The sequence below is a fragment of the Salmo salar genome, chromosome 14, assembly GCF_965601325.2.
Source record: "Salmo salar chromosome 14, fSalSal1, whole genome shotgun sequence".
Classification (NCBI taxonomy): Eukaryota; Metazoa; Chordata; class Actinopteri; order Salmoniformes; family Salmonidae; genus Salmo; species Salmo salar.
The window spans coordinates 90472213-90497092 of record NC_138304.1 but is presented as its reverse complement, the minus strand read 5'-3'; the positions used below and the strand labels follow the sequence as shown (position 1 = coordinate 90497092).

Below are 24880 nucleotides of genomic sequence, written 5' to 3'. Positions count from 1 at the left end.
GAACGGCCCTCTGGACTGAACACAGATCAGATGGCACTCATTTCTCAGAGAGGAGGTGGACGTGCCAACTGCCAAGTGGGGAGTGCCAGGCAGAACACTATCCGCTCCACAAACACCCATTCTCGCTCGCTCGCTCTCTCTAGCTCTCTCTCTAGCTCTCTCTCTAGCTCTCTCTCTCTCTAGCTCTCTCTCTCTCTAGCTCTCTCTAGCTCTCTCTCTCTCTAGCTCTCTCTCTCTCTCTCTCTCTCTCTCTAGCTCTCTCTCTCTCTCTCTCTCTAGCTCTCTCTCTAGCTCTAGCTCTCTCTCTCTAGCTCTCTCTCTAGCTCTAGCTCTCTCTCTCTAGCTCTCTCTCTCTCTCTCTCTCTCTCTAGCTCTCTCTAGCTCTCTTTCTCTAGCTCGCTCTCTCTAGCTCTCTCTCTAGCTCTCCAGCTCTCTCTCTCTAGCTCTCTCTCTCTAGCTCTCTCTCTAGCTCTCTCTCTAGCTCTCTCTCTCAGCTCTCGCTCTCTAGCTCTCTCTCTAGCTCTCTCTCTCTCTAGCTCTCTCTCTAGCTCTCTAGCTCTTTCTCTCTCGCTCTCTCTCTCTCTAGCTCTCTCTCTCTCTCTAGCTCTCTCTCTCTCTCTCTAGCTCTCTCTCTAGCTCTCTCTCTCTAGCTCTCTCTCTCTCTTTCTAGCTCTCTCTCTCTCTCTAGCTCTCTCTCTAGCTCTCTCTCTAGCTCTCTCTCTCTCTAGCTCTCTCTCTCTCTAGCTCTCTCTCTCTCTTTCTAGCTCTCTCTCTCTCTAGCTCTCTCTCTCTCTCTAGCTCTCTCTCTCTCTAGCTCTCTCTCTCTCTCTAGCTCTCTCTCTCTCTCTAGCTCTCTCTCTCTCTCTAGCTCTCTCTCTCTAGCTCTCTCTAGCTCTCTAGCTCTCTCTCTCTCTCTAGCTCTCTCGCTCTCTCTCGCTCTCTCTCTCTCTAGCTCTCTCTCTCTCTAGCTCTCTCTAGCTCTCTCTCTCTCTAGCTCTCTCTCTCTGTCTAGCTCTCTCTCTCTGTCTAGCTCTCTCGCTCTCTCTCTCTAGCTCTCTCTCTCTAGCTCTCTCTCTCTCTAGCTCTCTCTCTAGCTCTCTCTCTCTCTCTAGCTCTCTCTCTAGCTCTCTCTCTCTAGCTCTCCCTCTCTAGCTCTCTCTCTCTCTAGCGCTCTAGCTCTGTCTCTAGCTCTGTCTCCAATATTCTTTTCTCCCTCTCTGCTCTGTTTGCTGGAGGTTTACTAACAGAAGTGAAATGTATTAGAACATCTCCTGCCTGTTATTCAGATGAAGAGGAATATGTCATTCTGCCCTTTTCAGTAGTACACAATATGAGAGACAATCGCTCTCAAGAATCTAGTGACTCGTGTTGCTAAAGCTTCTGTCAAGCAATGTGATGATGTTTTCTAATGGTTGGACTAATATCTCTCAGTAGGTACTTGTTGTTTCCTGTTCAACTTTTAATTCACACCAGTTGAAACCTGCCTACCTGCCTTGGGTCTAAATAAATTGATGAGCAACCAATTAGAGCTGTGTTCAGGCGTGCCGCTCGCATCCATCATCCTGTGGCATTGCTCACCCCCCTCCAATAGGGGCTTGACTCCAAACATATGTTCCTCTGTGGACCATAGCTCACACGTAACAACCCCTCTGGAGTGGTGAAACACAGTAAACCACCACACAGAAATAAAGAAATGCTGATGATGATATTAGAATGCTGTGAATGGTGTTGTGGAGTTTATTTGTGTTAAAGGGATAAATCCCCAAATAAAATTGTTTTTGTATTTTGTTTATTAGTCCACTGTTAATACAATCCCCCAAAATGTTGCATGTCAGCTGTCAAGTTTTCAAGATACAGAGCAGTAGAGTGCACATCCTGTGATGATTATGCATGTCAATGTACTGTATGTGATGGGTTTGTGATGTGTGTGTGTGAGAGAGATGTTGAAAACCATATATGGTGCTGTTGTCTGTCATTGCACACAATATACCCAGAGACTCAAACAGACAGGAAGTCGGGTTCACATTTATTTCTGAACTCATATCAGCATTGGCTCAAAAATAAATACCCTTTATGATGCACAATCCTAATAACATGTTTACATTTCAGGTAAAGAATAAGTTCTGTCTTAGCCTGAAATCCAGAAGCTGTTTTGCTAACATTCTACTCTACGCCATGTTTAGCATGGCATGGAGTGGAATGATAACTCAAACAGACTGGTACCCAGGCTAGTCCTGTCTATGCTTATAGAAGACTCTAGTCCATATAGATTGGAAAGAAATGTGGAACTAAAGTTTCTTGTGCCATTGTTGTTATCAGGAGGCCTTTGGGGATGTGACAGACAGGAGGAAGCTCAGGACACAGTTAGGATGTAAGGACTTCAAGTGGTACCTGGAGAACATCTATCCTGATATCCACGTTCCTGAGGACAGGCCTGGGACGTTTGGAATGGTGAGGAGAATGCTGCAATTTTGACTCCAGGGACGCATTCATTAGGCAGACGGAAACAGACTGAAACTTTTATTTTTATTTCACCTTTATTTAACCAGGTAGGCAAGTTGAGAACAAGTTCTCATTTACAATTGCGACCTGGCCAAGATAAAGCAAAGCAGTTCGACACATACAACAACACAGAGTTACACATGGAGTAAAACAAACATACAGTCAATAATACAGTAGAAAAATAAGTCTATATACAATGTGAGCAAATGAGGTGAGATAAGGGAGGTAAAGGCAAAAAAGGTCATGGTGGCGAAGTACATACAATATAGCAAGTAAAACACTGGAATGGTAGATTTGTAGTGGAAGAAAGTGCAAAGTAGAAATAGAAATAATGGGGTGCAAAGGAGCTAAATAAATAAATACAGTAGGGGAAGAGGTAGTTGTTTGGACTAAATTATAGATGGGCTATGTACAGGTGCACTAATCTGTGAGCTGCTCTGACAGCTGGTGCTTAAAGCTAGTGAGGGAGATAAGTGTTTCCAGTTTCAGTGATTTTTGTAGTTCGTTCCAGTCATTGGCAGCAGAGAACTGGAAGGAGAGGCGGCCGAAGGAGGAATTGGCTTTGGGGGTGACCAGTGAGATATATATACCTGCTGGAGCGCGTGCTACAGGTGGGTGCTGCTATGGTGACCAGCGAGCTGAGATAAGGGGGGACTTTACCTAGCAGGGTCTTGTAGATGACCTGGAGCCAGTGGGTTTGGTGACGAGTATGAAGCGAGGGCCGGCCAAAGAGACCGTACAGGTCGCAGTGGTGGGTAGTATATGGGGCTTTGGTGACAAAACGGATGGCACTGTGATAGACTGCATCCAATTTATTGAGTAGGGTATTGGAGGCTATTTTGTAAATGACATCGCCGAAGTCGAGGATTGGTAGGATGGTCAGTTTTACGAGGGTATGTTTGGCAGCATGAGTGAAGGATGCTTTGTTGCAAAATAGGAAGCCGATTCTAGATTTAACTTTGGATTGGAGATGTTTGATGTGAGTCTGGAAGGAGAGTTTACAGTCTAACCAGACACCTAGGTATTTGTAGTTGTCCACATATTCGAAGTCAGAACCGTCCAGAGTAGTGATGCTGGACGGGCGGGCAGGTGCAGGCAGCGATCGGTTGAAGAGCATGCATTTAGTTTTACTTGTATTTAAGAGCAGTTGGAGGCCACGGAAGGAGAGTTGTATGGCATTGAAGCTCGTTTGGAGGTTAGTTAACACAGTGTCCAAAGAAGGGCCAGAAGTATACAGAATGGTGTTGTCTGCGTAGAGGTGGATCAGAGACTCACCAGCAGCAAGAGCGACATCATTGATGTATACAGAGAAAAGAGTCGGCCCAAGAATTGAACCCTGTGGCTCCCCCATAGAGACAATTTGACACACTGAACTCAATCAGAGAAGTAGTTGGTGAACCAGGCGGGGCAATCATTTGAGAAACCAAGACTATTGAGTCTGCCGATGAGGATGTAGTGATTGACAGTCGAAAGCCTTGGCCAGGTCGATGAATACGGCTGCACAGTATTGTTTCTTATCGATGGCGGTTAAGATATCGTTTAGGACCTTAAGCGTGGCTGAGGTGCAGCCATGACCAGGATGTGTGGCTCATTTGGTAGAACATGGTGTTTGCAACGCCAGGGTTGTGGGTTTGATTCCCATGGGGGACCAGTACTGAAGATTTTTTTTTTTAATGAAATGTATGCATTCACTACTGTAAGTCGCTCTGGATAGGAGCGTCTGCTAAATGACTAAAATGTAAAAAAAAAATGTCAAATGAAACCAGATTACATAGCGGAGAAGGTGCGGTGGGATTCGAAATGGTCGGTAATCTGTTTTGTTGACTTGGCTTTCGAAGACCTTAGAAAGGCAGTGTAGGATAGATATAGGTCTGTAGCAGTTTGGGTCAAGAGTGTCCCCCCCTTTGAAGAGGGGGATGACCGCAGCTGCTTTCCAATCTTTGAGAATCTCAGACGACACGAAAGAGAGGTTGAACAGGCTAGTAATAGGGGTTGCAATAATTTTGGCAGATAATTTTAGAAAGAAAGGGTCCAGATTGTCTAGCCCGGCTGATTTGTAGGGGTCCAGATTTTGCAGCTCTTTCAGAACATCAGCTGACTGGATTTGGGAGAAGGAGAAATGGGGAAGGCTTGGGTGAGTTGCTGTGGGGTGTACAGTGCTGTTGACCGCGGTAGGGGTAGCCAGGTGGAAAGCATGGCCAGCCGTAGAAAAATGCTTATTGAAATTCTCAATTATAGTGGATTTATCGGTGGTGACAGAGTTTCCTATCCTCAGTGCAGTGGGCAGCTGGGAGGAGGTGCTCTTATTCTCCATGGACTTTACAGTGTCCCAGAACTTTTTTGAGTTTGTGTTGCAGGAAGCAAATTTCTGCTTGAAAAAGCTAGCCTTGGCTTTTCTAACTGCCTGTGTATATTGGTTTCTAACTTCTCTGAAAAGCTACATATCACGGGGGCTGTTCGATGCTAAGGCATCCTCTACTGACGGGATGAGGTCAATATCCTTCCAGGATACCCGGGCCAGGTCGATAAGAAAGGCTTGCTCGCTGAAGTGTTTCAGGGAGCGTTTGACAGTGATGAGTGGAGGTTGTTTGACCGCTGACCCATTACGGATGCAGGCAATGAGGCAGTGATCGCTGAGATCTTGGTTGAAAACAGCAGAGGTATATATAGAGGGCAAGTTGGTTAGGATGATATTTATGAGGGTGCCCGTGTTTACGGCTTTGGGGTGGTACCTGGTAGGTTCATTGATAATTTGTGTGAGATTGAGGGCATCAAGCTTAGATTGTAGGATGGCTGGGGTGTTAAGCATGTCCCAGTTTAGGTCACCTAGCAGCACGAGCTCTGAAGATAGATGGGGCCAATCAGTTCACATATGGTGTCCAGAGCACAGCTGGGGGCAGAGGGTGGTCTATAGCAGGCTACCTGAACTTGTCCAATAAGAAAAGCTTGTTATCGTTTTCCTATACTATGGTGTGCCTTAATGAACCTCACATTGGCACCACATGAACCTTTTTTATTGAAGGGATAGTGCACTGAAATATCAGTTATCATAGACAATGTTGAGCTTTCTCTTGACTCCCCATACTCATATCTGTATTATAACAATGGCATCTGCATGTTGTTTCCCTCTAGCTGAAGAACAGAGGCATGTCCAGCTACTGCTTTGACTACAATCCTCCTGACGACCATAACCTGGTGGGCCACCGAATCATCCTCTACCCCTGTCATGGCATGGGACAAAACCAGGTAGCTATGGCTCCATCTTTACTCTCCATGTCCTTCATTTAAAACCAGGTAGCTATGGCTCCATCTTTACTCTCTATGTCCTTCATTTAAAACCAGGTAGCTATGGCTCCATCTTTACTCTCCATGTCCTTCATTTAAAACCAGGTAGCTATGGCTCCATCTTTACTCTCTATGTCCTTCATTTAAAACCAGGTAGCTATGGCTCCATCTTTACTCTCCATGTCCTTCATTTAAAACCAGGTAGCTATGGCTCCATCTTTACTCTCCATGTCCTTCATTTAAAACCAGGTAGCTATGGCTCCATCTTTACTCTCCATGTCCTTCATTTAAAACCAGGTAGCTATGGCTCCATCTTTACTCTCCATGTCCTTCATTTAAAACCAGGTAGCTATGGCTCCATCTTTACTCTCCATGTCCTTCATTTAAAACCAGGTAGCTATGGCTCCATCTTTACTCTCTATGTCCTTCATTTAAAACCAGGTAGCTATGGCTCCATCTTTACTCTCCATGTCCTTCATTTAAAACCAGGTAGCTATGGCTCCATCTTTACTCTCTATGTCCTTCATTTAAAACCAGGTAGCTATGGCTCCATCTTTACTCTCCATGTCCTTCATTTAAAACCAGGTAGTTATAACTCCATTTTTACTCTTCATGTCCAACATTAAGTAGTGGTCCATACACTGGTGTGCTAGCTTACAGCTGTCATGGTAAACAATGCTCACAGGGCTTTCATGGCCAATAGCCTTTTCATGGCTTAGTGGTTATTTGGCTTTTGACTGGGCCTGGCAGAGAGCATGTGGATAGTGGAAAGAGTGTTTGTCTCATGGCTTCAGATGATAATTTACGTTGACAATTATAAAATTGCTTTGTGAATTTGGACTGAAAGGATAGTGATGAAAGCAGTTACCATCACGCTCAACCTTAAACTGAAATAGTCTTTGTTTGGTACGTTGAACCAATAAAACATCATTTTTGCACCCAAAGGATAAAAAGAGAGTATTGTGCAGAAAAGTGATATCCAGTGTGGGCTACATTGAGCACCTTAAAAGTTGGCATTGTTATTTCAGCACCCCTCTGTGTATCCACTGTGCTGTGTATCCACTGTGCTGTGTATCCACTGTGCTGTGTATCCACTGTGCTGTGTATCCACTGTGCTGTGTATCCACTGTGCTGTGTATCCACTGTGCTGTGTATCCACTGTGCTGTGTATCCACTGTGCTGTGTATCCACTGTGCTGTGTATCCACTGTGCTGTGTATCCACTGTGCTGTGTATCCACTGTGCTGTGTATCCACTGTGCTGTGTATCCACTGTGCTGTGTATCCACTGTGCTGTGTATCCACTGTGCTGTGTATCCACTGTGCTGTGTATCCACTGTGCTGTGTATCCACTGTGCTGTGAATCCACTGTGCTGTGTATCCACTGTGCTGTGTATCCACTGTGCTGTGTATCCACTGTGCTGTGTATCCACTGTGCTGTGTATCCACTGTGCTGTGTATCCACTGTGCTGTGTATCCACTGTGCTGTGTATCCACTGTGTTGCCTTACTTTGTACTGGCAACAGAAATGGACACAACAAAAACTCAGACCACACTGCCCAGATTGCCCACACTCTGCTGGTCTCACCCTGCGTCTCACCCTACGTCTCTCCTGCTGCAGTTCTTTGAGTACTCCAGTAAGAGAAGTGAGATCCGCTATAACACCAGGGACCCAGCAGGGTGCGCTGTGGGGGACGCCGTCTCCACCTACCTGACCGTACACCTGTGCAGGAATCCCCGGCAGCCTGTGCCACAGGACCAGAAGTTTGTCCTCAGAGAGGTGAGGGGGAAAGGGACTATGCATCCTAAATGGTAACCTATTCCCTATATACGAGGGCCCTGGTCAAAATTGCACTCTATTTTCTACACTGTTTAGACAATAGGGTATTATTTGGGACGCAGCCATGTGCTTGTCTTCAAGTGAATGAGAAGAATGGGAATTTTTGGAGGGAAATCCAGACTTTAACGACAAGGAAGTGGGACAGGAAAACAGGGAGCAGAGGAAGTGGTTTGGGGGAGGGTTGGGAATAGGGGAGGTTTTGGTAACAGAAAGAAGGTGGGGGATAGTGTGAGACTGTGGGCCAGAGAGAAAAAGGGTGGCTTAGAAAGAGGGCCAGTGGTGGCTCGTGGGCTGAGATATACGAGGACAGGCTCATTGTAATGGAATCAATGTAAGGGTATCAAACACATGGAAACCATATGTTTTATGTGTTTGATACCATTCCATTCAGCCATTACAATGAACCAGTCCTCCTATATCTCCGCCCACCACCATCCTCTGAAGAGGGTAGAGAAAAGAGAGTGGAGTGCGGAGGGGAACACCCAGAGGAACACACATGGACCTATACAGTAAGTGTGTAGCTAAATGTTGGTTTTCACTAATCACTCTTGTGTTCTGTGTGTGTGACGTTGAGTTTCTTGTCGGAGCGGCCTCGAGGCCTTCAGAGCATGCTCAAAGGAAATCTTTGACAAACACTGACATTAAGCCCTCCCCTCTCAGCTCTCATCTCTCACGTTCTCTCTCTCCTTCACAGTTCTCAACTTTTCACACTCTGTCAGTGCTCTCTCTCAGCATTCTCATAAAATGTCTCTCTCTCTCTCTCTCTCTCTCTCTCTCTCACCCACCAGTGCCTTAGCCTCCACAGACTCCAACTCCCCTCAGATACAGAATCATCCGGGTATCACTTTAGTAAATCACATCCCCATATTCTTTCTATGGAGTAGAAGTCACATAATCTAATCATGTATTTTGGATAGCTTTGATGTAGCAGTTTGTACACAATGGATCATAGAACATTGAGGTAGCCTATTGTCTGGGTGTGCATACTTGGTTGTTTAGTATATGTGTTCAGTTTAGCCATCTTAATAGCTGGAGCTAAAGCATTCTATCTAAATGGAAATGGAGAGGGGGAGGGAGGATGGAAGGAAGAGATGGATGGAAGGAGGAAGAGAGGGAGGGAGAGAGAGCAAGCGACAGAAGGTGGGGTGACAATTTCTTGGCCCTCTCCATATTCAAACATGATGATTTCAGTGTACTGTGATATTGCTGTATTCACACTGCACTTCTCCCCTCTCTGTAATGTCTGTAGTCTCTTGTGTTCCTGGATGTAGTCAACACACCAGTGGTTCACAACTCCACTCCTCCAGGGCTGTATGCAGTCCTACTGCTGTTAATATCCCTTTGGCGCTCATTTATCATTGAGTCCACACACTTGGTTGCTCAGGTAGATATTAGCTGGTTAGAAGGCAAGGATGAAGACCAGCATTAGGTAACAGGCCTGAAGGACTACTCTATACTAGTGGTCCATTTGGTCTGTCTTGTAAAAGAGATTGTATTTCAATAACCTGTATGAGTAAAGGTGACATGTTATAAATAACTCTTCTCCAATAGGACGGCACCCTCTACCACATGATGACCCAGAAGTGTGTCCAGGCCGTGGACAAGACGGACGACGGCAGCCGTGCCCCTGCCCTGCGGCCCTGCTCAGACCACGCCAACCAGAAGTGGTTCTTTGAGGAGAGGGTGGCATAGTGGAGCGAGCCAGACGAAATCTCTAACACTGAGGTGGAGGGCCAACCAAACCCCTATCCTGTAGTTGAGGGAGAGGGCCGGAGGCCCCAAGACCCATACTCAGGTCCAGTCCCTATGCTGTGGAGATAGCCTGGGTTGTATTTAATAGGAACTAAACAGAAAAAAAACTTGCCGAAACAGGGAGGTACTAATTGAATTAGTGCAATTGGAATCACTTGTTTTTGTTTTTCTGTTGCACACTGTTTTGAATCATTGTGCTCTAATGAATATTACCCAAGTCAGGCAAAGGAGGAACCGCTATCTTACCTCCTGGATCTATGCACAACCGTGTGCTTGCTCGACAACGTTTGATATTTGATAATTAACACATACCACATATCTGCTTCTCCAATCTTTTTATTACATTTTTTTAACATTGTATGGGTTTTCAAACACAATTTTACATCCAGTGTATAGTGTGGGATTTAATGACAACCGTTGCAATTGTTCATGCTGTTATTTACATTTAAGTAATTTAGCAGACGCTCTTATCCACAGTGATTTACAGTACAGTAAGTTTTTTCTTCTTTTTCATTGGTTAAGGGCTGTGTCCACTCACTTTAATGGGGTAACACCCATTTGAGGATGAGGGGTACACCCATAGAGAATGATAGAGGCCCCAAAAGGTTGTATTTGCATGGGCAACACCATTGAGGGCTTCCACCATTTTAATGCAGTCAACTGGGTGGGACTTCCAACTTCATTGGCTGTTCCCTCCTGGTGACCCTGTTGGATTCATGTCATCAGGAGGGAACAGCAAATAGTTAAGAAGGAAATGTACTACTTCAAAATGGAGATTGCCTTAATGGCACCCCCCCACCCAGAAGCTATAATGGCACAGATACAAAGACGAATCCTCTGTCTATCTCTATGGGTGCACCATGGTTCATACCACCGATCTGTTCATCTGACTGAAATCCACTAGTGGTTTTTATTCTCACTTTCATCGTTTTCCATCTCTCCTTTTCTTGAACCCAGGACCACTTTGCCCCTGGTAGTTGATGTTTTTGTCATTGCAGTGTTCTTGACAGTGACAGTATGTACTTGCATTACATTGCAGCTGGATATCTCAGACTCAACCTCTAGAGGGCGCCAAAGCTTCCATCTTGTGTGCTGATCTTTTTCCCACTCCAACCAATCTGTTCTCAGCTCAGTGACGTGTGTGCATGGTTCATTTACGTCTGTCCCTCATTGTAAGGTCAACCCTGTTTTGTGAACAGAACTCTTGTTTTAATATGGTGAAATACGGTGAGACTATTACCTTTTTTGATCATCTAATTGTAAAATCATAGAGTAAAAAGCTGGTTGTACACTTTTTGGCCATTTTCTAGTGTTTTGTGGTGGAAAACTGAGTGGGTCGATTATAAAATGTCAACCCTGTTGCCCATAGATCTTTTTTTTTTTTTTTTAAGCTTGCATTCAATTGTCACTCCCTGTTGCACAGAACAAGCTTTCATTCCCCCTGTCACAGCAGGATTGATGGTGATTTAAGAAGAAATCGTTAACCTTGTTACGGTCAACCCTGTTACTTTATTTGCCACTGAATAGGCACTTACTATAGTCATTTTTAATTTCACCTCTTAAGATGGGAAAAAGTGTGTTTTATGAAGTTGAACATGTGCTCTTTAGGTGAAATCAAAAGGTGCCGAATTGGTGGAATGACACAAAACTAAATACACACACACACACACACACACACACACACACACACACACACACACATATATGTATATGTATATATATATATATACTGTGTCTGTTAATTTCATTACATTCATGTTTATTTCAAATTATATATTTACTCAGTTTGTTTACTTACTTATGAATCATTGTTAATGTCAAAAAGGATTAATATTGTTATTAATTGAGAAATTAGTAAAAAGATCCAAAAGATCCACAGCGATTGTTGGCAATGAATAAGAAACGTTCCTTTTGGCCATCAACTGGGCCATTTTACCCTGAAAAACTCCCTTACCTGATGCAAAAAGAGATATCAAAAGAGATTTAAGGACAAAATATACCACTTATTTCCTACAGTTATAGTGCAAATGTCGTCAGAAGATATAGCCTACGGGTATGAAAGATTGATATCTTATGCAAGGAGGTTGTGACCAATTGTGGATGTATTGATCCCTATTTAGCCTAGTAGTGTGGATGTGTGGTCACATAGTCGTTGCCTTTTTGGTGGCTGTTGGGTACACGGCGGTGACACACAGTATCTTTCTGACACGTCATAGAATAGGGCGGCGCTTCTCTATCATCGTATGTCATAAAGTGGGATGTTCTGCAAGCTGTCCAGATGTTCTCTGTCTGTATGGGACACAGTACTTTGGATGCCTCCCACATGACTCCCTATTCTCTATGTTGTACATTACTTTTGATCAGGGCTGATAGGGGACACAACCTCTGTTCTTTCACATACTATATATGCACTATGCAATTCTGTTTTGTTTCTCTTCAGTGTTCAATGACATGTACAGTACAAGTCAAAAGTTTGGACACACCTACTCATTCAAGGGTTTTTCTTTATTTTTAATATTTTCTACATTGTAGAATAATAGGGAAGACATCACAACTATGAAATAACACATGGATCATGTATTAACCAAAAAAGTGTTAAACAAATGAAAATATATTTTATTTTTGAGATTTTTCAACGTAGCCACCCTTTGCCTTGATGACAGCTTTGCACATTCTTGGCATTCTCTCAACCAGCTTCATGAGGTAGTCACCTGGAATGCTTTTCCAACTGTCTTGAAGAAGTTCCCACATATGCTGAGCACTTGTTGGCTGCTTTTCCTTCACTCTGAGGTCCAACTCATCCCAAACCATCTTAATTGAGTTGAGGTTGGGTGATTGTGGAGGCCAGGTCATCTGATGCAGGACTCCATCACTCGCCTTCTTGGTCAAATAGCCCTTACACAGCCTGGAGGTGTGTTTTGGGTCATTGTCCTGTTGAAAAACAAATGATAGTCCCACTAAGCGCAAACCAGATGGGATGGCGTATCACTGCAGAATACTGTGATAGCCATGCTGGCTAAGTTTGCCTTGAATTCTAAATAAATCACAGACAGTGTTACCAGCAAAGCACCCCCACACCATCACACCTCCTTTTCCATGCTTCACGTTGGGAACCACACATGCGCAGATCATCCGTTCACCTACTCTGGACAGATTTCCACCATTCTAATGTTTATTGCTCATGTTTCTTGGCCCAAGCAAGTCTCTTCTTCTTATTGGTGTTCTTTAGTAGTGATTTCTTTACAGGTATTCAACCATGAAGGCCTGATTCACAGACTCCTCTGAACAGTTGATGTTGAGATGTGTCTGTTACTTGAACTCTGTGAAGCATTTATTTGGGCTGGAAACTGAGGTGCAGTTAACGCTATTGAACTTATCCTTTGCAGCAGAGGTAACTCCTTTCCTGTGGCTGTCCACAGGTAAGCCAGTTTCATCATAGCACTTGATGGTTTTTGTGACTGCACTTGAAGAAACTTTCACAAAGTTCTTGACATTTTTCGTATTGACTGACCTTCATGTCTTAAAGGCGTGGCAGCATAGCCTAGTGGTTAGAGCGTTGGATTAGTAACCGAAAGGTTACAAGTTCAAATGCCCGAACTGACAAGGTACTTGAAGAAACTTGTTCAGGTTTCTGTTGTTCTGCCCCTGAACAAGGCAGTTAACCCACTGTTCCTAGGCTGTCATTGAAAATAAGAATTTGTTCTTAACTGACTTGCCTAGTTAAATGAAGGTAAAAAAAAAGTAATGATTGACTTGTTGTTTCTCTTTGTTTATTTGATCTGTTCGTGCCATAATATGGCCTTGGTATTTTACCAAATAGGGCTATCTTCTGTATATCACCCCTACCTTGTCACAACACAGCTGATTGGCTCAAACACATTAGAAGGAAAGAAATTCCACAAATTAACTTTTAACAAGGCACACCTGTTAAAACTTCATACGACACCAATCCTGTTAGCGGGATTGAGTTTGACAATAGCCAGTGAAAAATCAGAGCGCCAAATTCAAATCCACAAATCTAATAATTTCAATTTCTCAAACATACGACTATTTTACACCATTTTAAAGATACACTTCTCCTGAATCGAACCACGATGTCCGATTTCAAAAAGGCTTTCCCGCGAAAGCAAAACATTAGATTATGTTAGGAGAGTACATAGACAAAAATAATCACACAGCCATTTTCCAAGCAACTAGATGCATCACAAAAACCCAAAACACAGCTAAATGAAGCACTAACCTTTGACAATCTTCATCAGATGACACTCCTAGGACATCATGTTACACAATACATGCATTTTTTGTTCGATAAAGTTAATATTTATATCCAAAAACAGCATTTTACATTGGCGCGTGACGTTCGGAAAAGCACAACAATTTACAAAAATACTCATCATAAACGTTGATAAGAATTATAGATGAACATCTCCTTTATGCAACCACTGTGACAGATTTCAAAAAAGCTTCACGGGGAAAGCACACTTTGCAATAATCTGAGTAGTGCGCTCAGAAAAATACACTAGGCGATACAGATACCCGCCATTTTGGAGTCATCTAAAATCATAAATAGCATTAGAAATATTCACTTACCTTTGATGAACTTCATCAGAAGGCACTTCCAGGGATTCCAGGTCCACAATAAATGTTGTATTGTTCAATAAAGTCCATAATTTATGTCCAAATAACTCCTTGTTGTTTGCGCGTTCAGTTAGCTACTCCAAATGTAGGAAGCGCGTGGAAAATGTCACGACGAAAAGTAAAAAAAGTAATATTTACGTTCGTTTTAACATGTCAAACGTTGTAAAGCATCAATCTTTAGGGCCTTTTTAACGTCAAACTTCAATAATATTCCAACCGGACGATTCCAATGTCAAGAAAAACGTTATGGAACACAGCTACCTCCTCACGTGAATACGCGCCAATGAACTGATGTCCTTCCCTGAGTCAACAACTTCCCAGCCTTCTTGTTCGCTCTCTGTTCACTGCAAAAGGCTGAAACAAGGTTCTAAAGACTGTTGACAACTAGTGGAAGCCTTAGAAAGTGCTAAATGAATCCTTAGTCACTGTGTGTTAGATAGGCAATGACTTGGAAAGATTCCACGCATCAGATTTCCACTTCCTGGTAGGATTATTCTCATGTTTTTGCCTGCCATATGAGTTCTCTTATACTCACAATCATCATTCAAACAGTTTTAGAAACTTCAGAGTGTTTTCTATCCAAATCTACTAATAATATGCATATCCTAGCTTCTGAGTTTGAGTAGGAGGCAGTTTAATATGGGCACGTATTTCATCCGAAAGTGACAATACTGCCCCTATGCGATTGGTGTCGTAAGAGGTTAATTGAAATGCATTCCAGGTGACTACCACATGAAGCTGGTTGAAAGAATGCCAAGAGCGTGCAAAGCTGTCATCAAGGCAAAGGGTGGCTACTTTGAAGAATCTCAAATATATTTTGATTTGTTTAACACTTTTTTGGTTACTATATCATTCAATATGTGTTATTTCATAATTTTGATGTCTTCACTATTATTTTACAATGTAGAAAATAGTAAAAATAAAGGAAAACCCTTGAATGAGTAGCTGTGTCCAAGCGTTTGACTGGTACTGTATATTTACTTGATTTTCACATTTTAAGACTGTTAAGATTTTGTCCCAATCCAAGTTGAAAGAATACTGGGAAATACTTCACTTGTAAAGAGATTGGTCAATCAATATGCTGGATCCAATTCCATGTTTTTTTATGCTGTTCATCATTCCAAGTGGCCTTAACCATCATCAGAAAATGAAGGATTTATTTATATATATATATATATATATATATATATATATATATATATATATATATATATATATATATATATATATATATATATATATATTATATATTTATTATTATTATTATTTTTTTTTTTAACTGTTTGTTAACTGGAGTAGATTTGATGACACTCAGAGTTGGTGTTCATATTAAGGTACCATTTTCTATTCCTTAACTCAAATGTGTAATGTCTGAATAATAATACAAGGTAAAACTGTATTCTTGGTTGATATGTCTTTACTTCAAAGCACATACATCAAACACCTGAAGTCTTTCCCCATACCATACCAGTACAGTATTGTACTCTGCTGTGGGCCGACACACATGCAGGTATTCTCTAGCACTGTACCTTTCAAAAACGTCTCTCCATAAAAAAACACTTCATATTTTATTTTAGTAACTACACATATCATTTATATTTTTCATGCTTGTTCCCTTTGCCATATATGACTCTTGCGCCCCAGTGATAGTAAAATACACTGATGCTGGTGGATCCATTCCTGTCGTCCTCTTTCCGAGATGGAGTGAGAATAAGTGAGAGTTCTGTTCGTTCTGTTCAAACCATATCTGATTGGTTTTAACACCAGCTGCTGTGTGAGATGGCAAAATGTCAAGCTCACGCCAAGTCCCTCTGTTCCCCCTGTGCCTCAGCAATGCCCTGCAGTCTTCCTCAATTACTCATTCATGAAGCTCCGCTGTTTGATATTTCATAGGGTGCCTGCGTGGGCCTCCTTTGTGTGGTGTCATCTGCCTAGGCTGGCTCTCTGGGGCGGTGAGCGGAAAGGAAGGGGATTAGAACCTTAGAGTTAGAGCTGTGTTTCCTGTCTCTCCTCTCACAGAAACACTGAAGGAAACTACGTACAAATATTTAGCAGACGTTATTGCAGGTGTAGCGAAATGCTTGATCTAAAAGTAAAATAATGGAATTAAGAAATATATAAATATTAGATTGAGCAATGTTGGAGTGGCATTGACTAAAATACAGTAGAATAGAATACAGTATATACATATTAGATGAGTAAAGCGGTATGTAAACATTATTAAAGTGCCTAGTGTTACAATATTGAAGTGGCCAGTGATTCCAAGTCTATGTATATAGGGCAGCAGCCTCTAAGGTGCAGGCTTGCGTAACGGGGTGGAAGCCGGCTAGTGATGGCTATTTAACAGTCTGAAGGCCTTGAGATAGAAGCTGTTTTTCAGTCTCTCAGTCCCAGCTTTGATGCACCTGTACTGACCTCGCCTTCTGGATGATAGCGGGGTGAACAGGCCGTGGCTCGGGTGGTTGTTGTCCTTGATGATCTTTTTGGCCTTCCTGTGACATCGGGTGTTGTAGGTGTCCTGGAGGGCAGGTTGTTTGACCCTGGTGATGCATTGGGCAGACCGCACCACCCTCTGGAGAGCCCTGCAGTTGCGGGCTGTGCAGTTCAAATCAAATCTAATCAAACTTTATTTGTCACATGTGCCGAGTACAACAAGTGTAGACTTTACAGTGAAATGCTTACTTACAAGCCCATAACCAACAGTGCAGTTCAAGAAGAAGAAAATATTTACCAAGTAGACTAAAATAAAAAGTAATAATAAAAAGTAACACAATAAGAATAACATAACGAGGCTATATACAGGGGGCACCGGTACCGAGTCAGTGTGCGGGGGTACAGGCTAGTCGAGGTAATCTGTACATGTAAGTGGGGGCGAAGTGACTATATATAGGTAACAAACAAACAGCGAGTAGCAGCAGTGTACAAAAGGGGGGGTGTCAATGTAAATTGACCGGTGGCGATTTTATGAATTGTTCGGCAGTCTTATGGCTTGGGGGTAGAAGCTGTTGAGGAGCCTTTTGGTCCTAGACTTGGCGCTCCGGTGCCGCTTGCCGTGCGGTAGCAGAGAAAACAGTCTATAACTTGGGTGACTGGAGTCTCTGACACTTTTATGGGCTTTCCTATGACATGGCAGGAAGCTGGCAGGGAGCATGGCCCCAGTGATGTACTGGGCCATTCGCACTACCCTCTGAAGCGCCTTACGGTCAGATGCCGAGCAATTGCCATACCAGGCGGTGATGCAACCGGTCAGGATGCTCTTGATGGTGCAGCTATAGAACCTTTTGAGAATCTGGGGACCCATGCCAAATCTTTTCAGTCTCCTGAGGGGGAAAAGGTTTTGTGCCTTCTTCACAACTGTCTTGGTATGTTTTTGGACCATAATAGTTTGTTGGTGATGTGGACACCAAGGACCTTGAAACTCTCGACCCGCTCCACTACAGCCCCGTCAATGTTAATGGGAGCCTATTCGGCGCGCCTTTTCCTGTAGTCCATGATCAGCTCTTTTGTCTTGCTCACATTGAGGGAGAGATTGTTGTCCTGGCACCACACCGCCAGTTCTCTGACCTCCTCCCTATAGGCTGTCTCATCGTTGTCGGTGATCAGGCCTACCACTGTTGTGTCGTCAGCAAACTTAATGATGTGTTGGAGTCGTGTTTGACCACGCAGTCGTGAGTGAACAGGGAATACAGGAGGGGACTAAGTACACACCCCTGAGGTACTACTGTTGAGTTGTCTGCAAACTTGATGATTGAGTTGGAGGCGTGCGTGGCCACGCAGTCATGGGTGAACAGGGAGTACAACGGGGCTGAGCAACCACCTTTGTGGGGCCCCTTTGTTGAGGATCAGCAAAGTGGAGGTGTTGTTTCCTACCTTCACCAACTAGGGGCGGCCTGTCAGGAAGTCCAGGACCCAGTTGCACAGGGAGGGGTTCAGACCCAGGGCCCCGAGCTTAACGATGAGCTTGGAGGGTAAGCAAATTGAAGTGGGTCTAGGGAGTCAGGTAAGGTAGAGGTGATATGATCCTTAACTAGCCTCTCAAAGCACTTCATGATGACAGAAGTGAGTGCTACGGGGCAATAGTCAGTTAGTTCAGTTACCTTTGCTTTCGTTGGTACCGGAACAATGGTGGACATCTTGAAGCAAGTGGGGACAGCAGACTGGGATAGGGAGAGATTGAATATGTCCGTAAACAGCTGGTCTGCGCATGTTCTGAGGACGCGGATAGGGATGCCGTCTGTGCCGGCATCCTTGCAAGGGTTGACACGTTTAAATGTTTTACTCAAGTCGGCCACTGAGAAGGAGAGCCCACCGTCCTTGGTAGAGGGACGCGTCGGTGGCACTGTGTTATCCTCAAAGCGGGGGAAGAAGGTGTTTAGCTTGCCCGGAAGCAAGACATCGGTGTCTGTGACGTGGCTGGTTTTTCCTTTGTAGTCCGTGATTGTCTGTAGACCCTGGCACATAGGTCTCATGTCTGAGCCATTGAATTGCGACTCCACTTTGTCTCTGTACTGACGTTTTGCCTGTTTTATTGCCTTACGGAGGCAATAACTACACTGTTTGTATTTGGCCATATTCCCAGTCACCTTGTCATGGTTCAATGCGGTGGTTCGTGCTTTCAGTTTTGTGCGAATGCTGCCATTTGTCCACAGTTTCTGGTTTGGGTAGGTTTTAACCTCTTACATCTAGACGTTCCGCTAGCGGAACACCTGCTCCAATATCCAATGATAGGCGTGGCGCGAATTACAAATTCCTCAAAAATACAAAAACTTCAATTTTTCCAACATATGACTATTTTACAGCATTTTAAAGACAAGACTCTCCTTTATCTAACCACACTGTCCGATTTCAAAAAGGCTTTACAGCAAAAGCAAAACATTAGATTATGTCAGCAGAGTACCCAGCCAGAAATAATCAGACACCCATTTTTCAAGCTAGCATATAATGTCACAAAAAACAAAATCACAGCTAAATGCAGCACTAACCTTTGATGATCTTCATCAGATGACACTCCTAGGACATTATGTTATACAATACATGCATGTTTTGTTCAATCAAGTTCATATTTATATCAAAAACCAGCTTTTTACATTAGCATGTGACGTTCAGAACTAGCATTCCCACCGAACACTTCCGGTGAATTTACTAAATTACTCACGATAAACGTTCACAAAAAACATAATTATTTTAAGAATTATAGATACAGAACTCCTTTGTGCAATCGAGGTGTCCGATTTTAAAATAGCTTTTCGGTGAAAGCACATTTTGCAATATTCTGAGTACATAGCCCGGCATCACAGGGCTAGCTATTTAGACACCCAGCAAGTTTAGCCTTCACCAAACTCGGATTTACTATTAGAAAAGTTTGATTACCTTTGGTGTTCTTCGTCAGAATGCACTCCCAGGACTGCTACTTCAATAACAAATGTTGGTTTGGTTCAAAATAATCCATAGTTATATCCAAATAGCGGCGTTTTGTTCGTGCGTTCAAGACACTATCCGAAGTGTAAATAAGCGTCACGCGCACGACGCATTTCTTGACAAAAAAATTCTAAATATTCCATTACCGTACTTCAAAGCATGTCAACCGCTGTTTAAAATCAATTTTTATGCCATTTTTCTCGTAAAAAAGCGATAATATTCCGACCGGGAGTGGTGGTTTTCGTTCAAAGAGAGAGAAAAATAAACAATGGAGTCGACTCGTGCACGCGCCTCAGTTTCATACTACTGTGACTGGCCACTATCCAAACGCGCTAATGTTTTTCAGCCAGAGCCTGCAAAGCCACGATTCAGCTTTTTGCCGCCTTCTGAGAGCCCATGGGAGCCGTAGGAAGTGTCACGTAACAGCAGAGATCCCCTGTATTGGATAGAGATAATCAAGAAGGCCAAGAAATTGTCAGACAGGGCACTTCCTGCATGGAATCTTCTCAGGTTTTGGCCTGCCAAATGAGTTCTGTTATACTCACAGACACCATTCAAACAGTTTGGAGTGTTTTCTATCCAAAGCTAATAATTATATGCATATTCTAGTTTCTGGGCAGGAGTAATAATCAGATTAAATCGGGTACATTTTTTTATCCGGCCGAGAAAATACTGCCCCCTAGCCATAACTGTTCGCTGCTCTGGCACACCAATGGTGGAACAAGCTCCCTCACGACGCCAGGACAGTGGAGTCAATCACCACCTTCCGGAGACACCTGAAACCCCACCTCTTTAAGGAATACCTAGGATAGGATAAAGTAATCCTTCTAACCCCCCCCCCCCCCCCCCTTAAAAGATTTAGATGCACTATTGTAAAGTGGTTGTTCCACTGGATATCATAAGGTGAATGCACCAATTTGTAAGTCGCTCTGGATAAGAGCGTCTGCTAAATGACTTAAATGTAATGTAAAAATGTAAATAACAGGTTAATAGTCACAGTGTGTACAACATCTCCTATGCACTTCCTGATGAACTCAGTCACCGTATCCGTTTATTCTTCAATGTTATTCTCAGAGACTACCCGGACCATATCCCAGTCCGCGTGATCAAAACAATCTTGAAGCATGGATTCCGATTGGTTAGACCAGTGTTGAATAGACCTTAGCACGGGCACTTCCTGTATGAGTTTCTGCCTATAGGAAGGGATATAATTGAGTCGGGATCAGATTTGCCGAAGGGAGAGCGGGGGAGGGTCTTGTAGGCATATCTAAAAGTTGAGTAGCAGTGGTCCAATGTTTTCCCAGCGTGAGTACTACAGTCAATGTGTTGGTAGAACTTCAGTAGCCTTTTCCTCAGATTCATTTTTTTTTCATCCCCAGCTACAATAAATGTGTCCTCGGGATATGTGGTTTCCAGTTTGCATGAAGTCCAGTGTAGTTCTTTGAGGGCCATCGTGGTATCGGCTTGAGGGGGAGTATACTTGGCTGTGACTATAACTGAAGAAAATTCTCTTGGGAGGTAATATGGTGGGCATTTCATTATGAGGTATTCTTGGTCGGGTGAACTAAAGGACTTGAGTTTCTGTATGTTATCACAATCACACCATGAGTAGTTAATCATGAAACATACACCCCCACCTTTCTTTTTCACAGAGAGTTCTTTATTCCTGTCTGCGCGATGTACTGAGAACACAGCTGGCTGTATGGACAGGGACAGTATATCCCGAGAGAGCCATGTTTCCGTGAAACAGAGTATGTTACAATCCCTGATGCCTCTCTGGAAGGAGATCCTCGCCCTGAGCTCGTCTACTTTATTACCCAGAGACTGAACATTAGCCAGTAATATACTCAGAAGCGGTGGATGGAGTGCACGCCTCCTGATTCGGACTAGAAGTCCACTCCGCATACCTCTTCTCCGCCAGTGGTGTTTTGGAGCAGCCTCTGGAATAAGTTAAATTGCCCTGGGGGGTACAAACAAAAGGTCCAATTTGGGAAAGTTGTATTTCTGGTCGTAATGCTGGTGAGTTACCAGTGCTCTGATGTCCAAAATGTTATTTCCGGCTGTGTGTAATAACACAAAAAAAATCAGGGCTAATAATGTAAGAAATAACACACCAAAAAACAAAATACTGCAAAGTTTCTTAGGAGCTAGAAGCAGAGCTGCCATATCTGTCAGCGCCATCTTACTACTGTCCAATGGTTGTTTCCTCGTCTCCGCTGCCACTTGCCTCCGCCGCGCTATTCTTTCATTTAATTTCAGCTCACCAGGCTTGGGTCTGACCAGAAATTAATTTCAAGTTCTGCTTCTGATGAGAACTCTAAACTGCAATTCGGGTCTCGTGTGCAGTCTGGCAGTGTCAATTATGCATGTGGTTTGAATTTACGGCGACTTTGTGTGAAGTAAATACGCTAGGCTAAAGGCTACTATGCAACCACCAGTTTGTATAATGTGTTATAATTTTTTTTTGCCAATCTACTGCTGCTCATGTTGTGTATTTCTTTGAATTGCGTTAGTGCGACATTGGCTTAAAATGTCATAATTTCCCAGGTCTTTTTATTTAAAAAAATGTGGGAATTGTGAATAGTGGTCACGGGACAGTCCCGGATCCCGGTTACCGATATTAATCCCTAATTTGTATCTCTTCTCTGAATGGAACCCTCTGATCTCATATAATTCTGGTTTCCCAGGGAACAAGGAAACAATGAAACAAAGTATTTGAAGCATGCAACATTTTAGTACTTCAAGAACTCTAAACAGAATTGTACACAAAATTGTAGACGGGGGAAATCGAATGGACTTTCTTGTGAAGAAGATTCAAGGTACATTTACAGTCATGAATCTGATAGCTGAGTGGGATGTTTTGTTTATGAAAAGAGTTTATGGGTACAGTGAACTCTTGCTAATAAAAACAAATTACTATCGGAGCTAATGTTAGCTTGCTATTTATCTGGCCCTGAATACACCTGCATTATGCTCTCAATTTGCCCTCAATACTCCCCCATCTCTCAATATAAGATTTTAAATAATATTTCTCTCTTTATTGTTTGTTTTAATATGTAGCCTTACTTATTTAAATGTAGTACGTTCACTTACATTTATTTTATCATGGCCACTCAGTGTTTCAGTAATGTCTTTGCATCCTTCTCTGTCTGACTAGAGTTGGATATCTCCAGGTATCATATGAGGGGACACTATAGGAAACTTGACTCTCCAAAGAATGATCCCACAGATGACTTTGCTGATAACACTAGGGCTGCAGAGAGAGGTAAATGATATTGGCATTGTTACCCACAACAGATGTAGCCTACATATTGTAGCTACTGAAATTATTGTGATAGATAAATTACCTCTGGAAAAATAATGCTTGTTCTGATACTCAATATTACTCTAATTTTAGCTGGTTTATCAAACATGTTCATCACAGTGAAATGCTCAGTCAGAGTTCCCTTTGTGACGTCACTGTTCTGGCCTGTGATGAAACATGATGGTTACTCAGAGAACAGAGAAAACCACAAGGGTGTTATCTGCTCAAAATAGCTGTTGAAACACTGTAGGTATGATAACCTAAATGATCATAAGCATGGATGCTCTGAGAAGGACTAAGGAAAAAAAGACAAATATTGTAGAAGAATCATCCGGTATGTTAACTTTTTATGCCACTAATTATGTGACATGATGAAATGTCAACATATAAAAGTGTTTATCAGATGATAGGATGACCTTGATGACATTTATAAAGGGAAGCTGGTGATTGAGCAGAATCAATCTTGGTAAAAGTACAGATAGACTCAAAGGATTTATCCATTAGATGCTGTTGGCTTGATGAAGGCCATCATATCTTAGTGAACTGTAGTGCATCGAACGCATTTCCCACCTCTAGCTGTGGAACAAAGTAGTGACATTTTTCACTCACTTCCACCCCTCAAAACACTCAATTTATTTCCATTTAGACTGACTTTTAGTGGCCATGCAGTCATGTTTTTTTTATTTTCACTGAGTACATCACTGAATACATTTTAGACCCATAATGAAACCTTGGAATTGAAAAGTGCATGCTGTCTGTACAGGTTGTGATAGTCTCACAGACTGCCTGAAGGTGCAGTCAAAGACCATAGAGACAACCCCCTCCAGACTTAACCCCAGCATCTCAGACCTCCTGTCCAGGCTGGGCACCACCAGCTCGGGCCACGGCCAGCACCCCGCCAGCAGCCCCTCCGACCACCACCTCCACTACGACGTCATGGTCCACAGCTACTCCCTCAACCCAGCCACTCCAATCCCGGTAGGGTCCAACAACTCGACTGGTGCCGACCCTCATCCCCGGCCGCCACAGACCATGCACTGCCACCACACCTCCGACTCCCAGAGATCAATGTGCGGCGAACTGGATCCTCTCTTCATCCGCAAGGTCACGGCTGCAGAACTAGTCTGTGGGGAGAGGAAGTACAAGTGCTCAGGCTGCCTGAGGTACTACGATTACCTGGGGACCCTCCTGGGTCACATTGACCAGGGCTGGAGGGAGGGCTTCAGCTGCAGGGTGTTCTACAGGAAGCTGAAGAGCATGCAGGACCGCAGGCCCATGATCATGATGAGTTGCCAGAGCAGGGAGTCTCTTGCCATGGATAACGACCCTAAGCCCTCCAGCTCCTCCACCACATACCTGGGGTCGGCCTCGCTGGCTCTGGCACCCCAGCCCACCGACAGCGTTGGGAGGAAGGGTCTTGAGACGAGCGATAAGAAGGGAGACATGATCCAAAAGTGGCTGCAGAAGACAGAAGTGACAGCATCACTTCACTGAGGCAGTTTTGTATGAGTTGGTTGGAGAATGTGTGTACTGTAGTATTGTTGCTGGGTTGTCTAGAACTGACAGGGTGTTGTTAACTTGTCAAAAAAATTAAATAATAATAATTCACAAACATAATGTACTGTAGGTTACTTCTTCTCTGTTAAATGTGTTTTACTCAGAAATTAGGACATCTGAAATTATCTTTATTTAAGAGATGAAAAGAGGTTTTCATTCACCAAGGTTCAAATCTCCATGCCCATCTTCCATGTCACTGTCTTACGTCAGATAGTGCAACGATTCCGTCTGCACTGATGATGTAGGAATGATGCCACCTGTCGGAAGAAAATGCTTCCATGTAGAAGGCACTGCTTGTATGACGTTTATGACATCACACATGTATTTATTTTGAGAAGCATCTCCATGGTGATGGAGAGATGAGAACAGTCAGAACACATATCACACTTGCTCACCAAACTTTAGAGTCTGCTGATCTTCTTACCCCAAAGCCAATGGACATGACAAAGCCAATCAAATGAAGCATGTTTGATTCCCAAAGCAGATGACACGTAATGACAAGCCTGTGTAGTAGATTTACATTTATTCAAATGTTTTGGCAAAAAATAGGGAGACACTCAATTGTGATTACTTCATTAACATTACA

General features: G+C 43.2%; 2 protein-coding genes across 2 annotated transcripts in view; both read left to right on the top strand.

The window, feature by feature from the left end:
* Positions 1–14957, top strand: part of LOC106570446 (polypeptide N-acetylgalactosaminyltransferase 12) — a 36762-nt gene extending 21805 nt beyond the window's left edge. The window contains exons 7-10 of the mRNA XM_045694884.2: positions 2320–2451; positions 5635–5748; positions 7407–7565; positions 9177–14957. Coding sequence (XP_045550840.2) covers positions 2320–2451; positions 5635–5748; positions 7407–7565; positions 9177–9317 — 546 coding nt within the window. The 3' untranslated portion in view covers positions 9318–14957. The remainder of the gene's footprint in view (positions 1–2319; positions 2452–5634; positions 5749–7406; positions 7566–9176) is intronic.
* Positions 14958–21409: 6452 nt separating this feature from the next.
* On the top strand, positions 21410–24278 carry spata46 (spermatogenesis associated 46). The gene is made up of 2 exons (XM_045694883.2): positions 21410–23071; positions 23501–24278. The coding sequence occupies exons 1-2, from the start codon at positions 23002–23004 to the stop codon at positions 24229–24231; spliced, it is 801 nt and encodes a 266-aa protein (XP_045550839.1). The 5' UTR covers positions 21410–23001; the 3' UTR covers positions 24232–24278.
* Positions 24279–24880: the final 602 nt, after the last annotated feature.